The 6817-nt window shown below is 43.8% G+C and overlaps 1 protein-coding gene across 6 annotated transcripts in view; it reads left to right on the top strand.

Annotated features, from left to right (window-relative positions):
- Positions 1-350: 350 nt before the first annotated feature.
- The window catches only part of ank1b (ankyrin 1, erythrocytic b), a 76788-nt gene continuing 70321 nt past the window's right edge, over positions 351-6817 (top strand). For 4 of the 6 annotated variants that reach the window (XM_031802999.1, XM_031802997.1, XM_031802998.1 and 1 more), the window contains exon 1: positions 351-920. In XM_031802999.1, coding sequence (XP_031658859.1) covers positions 795-920 — 126 coding nt within the window. In that variant the 5' untranslated portion in view covers positions 351-794. The remainder of the gene's footprint in view (positions 921-6817) is intronic. The other 2 variants (XM_031803001.1, XM_031803000.1) reach the window with 1 other exon arrangement.

Below are 6817 nucleotides of genomic sequence, written 5' to 3'. Positions count from 1 at the left end.
CAATATGCCATTGCTAGGGCTGTTCTTAAGCACGACGCATCTCGGAGTGTCTGGATACAGCCCTTAGCGGTGGTATATTGGCCATATACCACAAACCCTGAGGTGACTTATTGCTATTATAAACTAGTAATCAACATAATTAGAGCAGTAAAAATAAATTATTTGTCATACCCATGGTATATGACCTGATATACCACAGCTGTCAGCCAATCAGCATTCAGGGCTCGAACCACCCAGTTTATATATTTGATTGAAGAATAACAACATTTCTGCTATACTGCAGGATTGCTGTCCTTTTCCTTTGAGGGAATCGTGGAACCGTGGAAGAGGCAAGAAGAGACAAAAATTATTTGAAGGAATCTGCAGTTCGTGTGCCCTTACAATTGTATTTTACACACACAGTTCTCAGCAGCTTGGTCAGTGTAGTAGAGGACAGTAGAGGAGGAGGATAGAGAGAAGCAGAGGAGGACATACCAGAGGGAGAAAGAGAGAGGGAGCTCTGCAGCAGGATCCCCACCGTGCTGAGCACAGGACTGCGTGACTGGTCTGTGCTGGGTGAGGGGGAGGGGAGGCATATCAGTGCAACACAGCCTTACTGGATGAGTAGCAGCAGTAACACTAGCAGCATCTCATTTGTGGCTGCTGGGGGCTCGGTCTCACACACACAGGCGCTCCCAGCGCCACCGTAACACATACGCAGTGGCAGCCACAGCCGTCGTTAGAGCCTGGGCTGGGGCAGGGACGGGGACCGCTACTGTGACGACTGGAGCTACGGCGATAGCAGCTGCTGCACCATGGCACAAGCCGCCAAGCAGCTACGCAAGAACAAGGACCTAGCGGAGCTCGCAGCTCAGGAGCTGAAGGATAAGGAGGAGGAGAAGAACAAGAAGAGGAATCGATCGAGGGACCGAAGACGCAAGGTATGGTTGACTGAGGATGGTGTCAATTTCTCTCTGCCTCTCTCTCTTTCGTTAATTTCCTCCTTTTCTCAACCTGTCTCCCTCCCTCCATTGTACAGGACGGGTTACACTTAACACTTAACACTTAACAATATAATTACACACACAGTCACGCGCACACACCCGCCATGTGTTAACCAGTCATGCACAGATGCTCATGCACAGGTTGTGTTTGTTCAGTCAGACATGCCCTGCCCGCTTGTCCCCAGGAGGGTGTTATGCTCTTTACTCTGGTCTTTTCCCCATATGTCATTTCTCTTGGAGGGTGGAGTCACAGAGGGTCGGGGGCGGTGTGGGGAGACACCCTCCACTCTTCCCCTCTCCTAATCTCCTAGCTGAGTCGTCATGTCCTGCTGGCTGGGTTTAATGTGGCTTTCAGGTTCTATTGTTTTCCCCTCCTGTGGACCTGCTGTAGTATGTGCCACATATATCTGATAGGCTGGCTTTTGTAGTCACTTTCCTAGATGAGTATGTGAAAGAGACTGTTCATCCATCCTCGGCTGAGAGGGAAAGAGGGATCTCTTCCCTCCTTTCCCTATTTGCTATGTTTATTATTCTTCCTTTAAAGAACAGCCTGTTTTAATGTAAACCTCCCAGCTCTACCTGTGAGATTAAGGGTTAAAAGGATTTTCTCCAATAGGGTGCACTGCAGCTGCCTCTATCTCTTGATTCAGTGTTCTGTGCTGTGGGCTACAGTGATATATCTCCACCTGCTCCTTAAATTATCATGGCTCATTTGCTCATTACCTGGGTAATGATGGTGACATGACACCTTATTGTTGATGTCTTGTGTGTGTATTCTCATCACTATAAGACAACGTGAGGTCGGTGTGTAGAGTGGTGGGATCTTGGAGAAGTCTGAGGATGGTGGGAGAAAGGGAGAGAACAGAGTGATATAGATGGAATAGCAGAGAGAGAGAGAGAGAGAGAGAGAGAGAGAGAGAGAGAGAACAAGGAGAGCAGAGGCAGAGGAGGGAGCCCGTAGCTCCACGTGACTGTTGTTCATACCATGGCAAACAGTCTCAGCAATGTTAGGGGCGTCATACAGGGAGAATATCCTGTTCAGAACATCTGTCACAGGCCAGCTTTTATCTCTGACCTCCACATCAACACCATCCAAATGAGAGACGGCGAAAGAGAGGGAGGAGAGAAGGAGAGGATACCTCTGCAATACCAATTAATACCAATTGTTGGCTGCAATCATTTCAATACAACACACACATTTGAAAACATTGCTTGCTGTATGCCAAGGTTGGCATTGGAAATAAGGGTGAGACAGCGGCATAATGAATGAATGATAACCCTTCCATAAAGTGATGATCTACCCTGTCAGTATGTGTAAAAAGAAAGGTGTCTACACTACAATATCTTCATGCATACAGTACATTCAGAAAGTATTCAGACCCCTTGACTTTTTCCAAAATGTGTTACGTTACTTATTCTAAAATTGATTTTTTTTAAACGCCTCATCAGTTTATACACAATACCCCATAATGACAAAGCAAAAACACATTTCATTTTTGTGTGCAAATTTATACAACTAAATAAATGAAATAACAAATTTACATAAGTATTTATAAGTATTTAGACCCATAAGTATTTAGACCCTTTACTCAGTACTTTGTTGAAGCACCTTTAGCAGCGATTACAGCCTCAAGTTGTCTTGGGTATGACGCTACAAGCTTGGCACACATGTATTTGGGGAGTTTCTCTCATTCTTCTCTGCAGATCTTCTCAAGCTCTGTCAGGTTGGATGGGGAGCGTCGCAGAACAGCTATTTTCAGGTCTCCAGAGATGTTCGATCGGGTTCAAGTCCGGGCTCTGACTGAGCCACTCAAGGACATTCAGAGACTTGTCCCGAAGCCACTCCGGCGTTGTCTTGGCTGTGTGCTTAAGGTCGTTGTACTGTTGAAAGGTAAACCTTCACCCCAGTCTGAGGTCCTGAGTGCTCTGGAGCAAGTTTTCATCAAGGATCTCTATGTACTTTGCTCCGTTCACCTTTCCCTCGATCCTAACTAGTCTCCCAGTCCCTGCCCCTGAAAAAACATCCCGATGCATGATTCTGTCACCACATTCCTTCACCGTAGGGATGGTGCCAGGTTTCCTCCAGACGTGACGCTTGGCACTCAGGTCAAAGAGTTCAATCTTGGTTTCATCAGACCAGAGAATCTTGTTTCCTATGGTCTGAGAGTCCTTTAGGTGGCTTTTGTAAAACTCCAAGCGGGCTGTTCCTTTTACTGAGGATTAGCTTCCGTCTGACCTGACCTGATTGGTGGAGTGCTGCAGAGATGGTTGTCCTAATGGAAGGTTCTCCCATCTCCACAGAGGAACTCTAGACCTCTGTCACAGTGACCATCGGGTTCTTGGTCACCTCCATAACCGTGGTCCTTCTCCCCCAATTGCTCAGTTTGGCCGGACGGCTAGCTCTAGGAAGAGTCTTGGTGGTTCCAAACGTCTTCCATTTAAGAATGATGGAGGCCACTGTGTTCTTGGGGACCTTCAATGCTGCAGCAATGTTTGGTACGCTTCCCCAGATCTGTGCTTCAACACAATCCTGTCTCGGAGCTCTACGGGACAGACAGTTCCGTTGACCTCATGACTTGGTTTTTGCTCTGACATGCACTGTCAACTGTGGGACCTTATACAGACAGTTGTGTGCTTTTCCAAATAATGTCCAATCAATTGAATTTACAACAGGTGGACTCCAATCAAGTTGTAGAAACATCTCAAGGATGATCAATGGAAACAGGATGCACCTGAGCTCAACTTCGAGTCTCATAGCAAAAGGTCTGAATACTTGTGTAAATAATGTATTTCTGTTTTTTATTTTTAATACGTTTGCAAACATTTCTAAAAACCTGTTTATGCCTTGTCGTTATGGGGTATTGGGTGTAGATTGATGAGGGGAAAAAATACTTAATACATTTTAAAATAAGGCTGTAACGTAACAAAATGTGGAAAAAGTCAAGGGGTCTGAATAGTTTCCGAATGCATCTTCTCAATCATCACCATTTACAGATCAGTTGGAGTTTTAGGTTGGCTGAGAAAAGTGGAGAAAGTATTATCAAATATAGGGATGCTGTAGAATGTTTTGTGTGTTTTCATTGCAATGCATTGGGCTGTAGTACATTTTCCTATTTCTACAGGGTGTAGACTTAATACAATACTAGACTCAAGACCTGCTAATGCGTTGTGTGTGTGAGCGCGTGTCCGTTTGTATGTGCAATCGCGCGCGTGTGTGTGTGAGATGATATGGCTTCAGGGTACCTCATTCCTCTTTTATATAACCTCCTGGATGCAGTCCTCTAATGATAAAACCATTACAGTGTGACCTCAGAGGCATTCACTCTTTCTAGAATTGCTTTGGCCTTGAGGATGATCTCTTCCTTCATAGGTGGAGGCACAGAGATTACTAAAAATGACCAAATAAATGTTTCAATGACCAGGGATGTGCACTGTCTTAGACCTTGGAATTCCAAGCTGTTAACATTTTGCATTAACATTTTTAGAAGCCTTGCTGAAACTGCTACGTACTGCTTGCATAATGACTGTGCTATATCTGTGTGTGCCAATTGACCCTTCGCTAAGCCCTGCCTCAACCAATCACAGCGCTCCGATGGATTGCAACTGTCATCAAGTCTGACACCTCGGACAGGCTTGCTAACCTTTTAAACCCTTAGAAGCCAAGAAGGGCTATGGCAAAAACTGAGAGTTTTCAAAAATAAATAGTTTAAATTAGGGATGCACGTTATATCGGTAAGCATATCGGAATCGGATGATATTAGCTAAAAATGCCAACATCGGCATCGGCCCGATGTCTAGTTTAACGCCGATGTGCAAAACCGATGTCGAAGCTGACGTGCATACCTATATAACGTAGGTAGATGATGTGCATACCTATATAACGTAGGTAGATGATGTGCATACCTATATAACGTAGGTAGATGACGTGCATACCTATATAACGTAGGTAGATGACGTGCATACCTATATAACGTAGGTAGATGATGTGCATACCTATATAACGTAGGTAGATGATGTGCATACCTATATAACGTAGGTAGATGACGTGCATACCTATATAACGTAGGTAGATGACGTGCATACCTATATAACGTAGGTAGATGATGTGCATACCTATATAACGTAGGTAGATGATGTGCATACCTATATAACGTAGGTAGATGACGTGCATACCTATATAACGTAGGTAGATGACGTGCATACCTATATAACGTAGGTAGATGATGTGCATACCTATATAACGTAGGTAGATGATGTGCATACCTATATAACGTAGGTAGATGACGTGCATACCTATATAATGTAGGTAGATGATGTGCATACCTATATAACGTAGGTAGATGATGTGCATAGAACAGATAGGGATGAAATTGCAGTTTATAGGATTGTATGAAATATTACAGTAAGAGGTTAGAGGTGGAGGTTATCCTCAGTGTAGGGTTTAGCCAGGTTTCAGCAGGGCTATTACCTCATCACAAGATGGCCATCCCATCTGCCATGCTTGCCTTTATTACCCAAAATCACCGGACTTTAATGACTAGAAATATCGATCCGCTAGACGCCCATCTCGTTTAGTGCCAGCCATTTTATGTTGCTTCAAATTCAATTAAGATCTTAAGTACCAGCCTATTAAAAGGCACCTGGGCTTTAACATGGTCTAACATGTCACTGAACATAGACTATGGTTGTCAATGTGGATTAAGGACCTTGTTCATCTCATCTATCAAACTTACCTGCAACCCTCATGATAGTGGAAGATGATGTTTACTGGGATCTGGTGACACATTTATCAAACACAACAGATCAATGAGACTTGTTTTGCTGACGGGGGGATAATTGCCAACTGCAGGCAGAATTATTTTGCTCTAATTGCCGTTGTGAAAAGTGACATTATAAGTGCTTAGAATAAGTAATAAAGCATAGCTGACTTAAAGAAAAATGCCAGATTGCACTGTTTTGTCAATGTGAATGGGGCCGTGTGTTGGTGTGTACTGTATGTCTGTACAGCGTGAGTGTGTGCATACACACATGCATGTTGTGTGTCCTTGCACACAAACAGTAGCTGGCCCAGCATCACTGCTGTCAGACCTTGGATGTGGTTCCCCATGGCAACTGAAGGTGTGAAGGACAGATAGGAGCAGAGGTTGGATCTGCCAGGTTTTGATGTGCAGTTTGTTGTAGAAACCATCACGTGTGTGTAAATGAATACAATGGAATAGAAACTACTAGTCCGGTAGCAGATCAATTAGCAATTTAGCCAAATCCCCTGTTGTGTTTGTTGTCATGCCAAACATTATGTACGACTTGACAACAAGCGGAAAAACAATTGGCTAAAGGCACGCACTTACAGATCTGTGAACATGCTAATAAACGACTTAATGTCAAATGAAACAATTAACTGGGTTGTTTAATTCAGTGTTAAAAAATGCCTTCACCTTTATTGGTTATGGAAAGGTGTTTTGGTCACTGTAAAGTCAAGTACCAGTATTAGATATTTTCCCAGCACATCCGGTAGTTTTGGGTGGAGATCCATTATTAGAAGCTCTTAGAGAGGCCTCTGGGAAGGACTGTCACCACCATGTTAAGAGCTTAACTGACTGGACAAGTAATAAAGTAATGGAGAGGGGGCCCTATATGATTAGTACTTTTGAGACATTAGCTGGAAAACTTAAGCTATAGCCTACTTCTGATTATGGCACCATGACTCAGGATGAAAAGTAGGTTGACTTGACTGTGCTATATCTGTTCTGTAGTGTCTCATACTGTATGTGGCGTAGTTAATAATACCAAATCTACTGATTAATGCAAGTTTCTGTGGAGAGGGAGGAATGGAG

Source organism: Oncorhynchus kisutch, linkage group LG23 (assembly GCF_002021735.2).
Source record: "Oncorhynchus kisutch isolate 150728-3 linkage group LG23, Okis_V2, whole genome shotgun sequence".
Lineage (NCBI taxonomy): Eukaryota > Metazoa > Chordata > Actinopteri > Salmoniformes > Salmonidae > Oncorhynchus > Oncorhynchus kisutch.
Note: the sequence above shows the minus strand (reverse complement) of the source record. Positions and strands in the feature narration are given on the sequence as shown.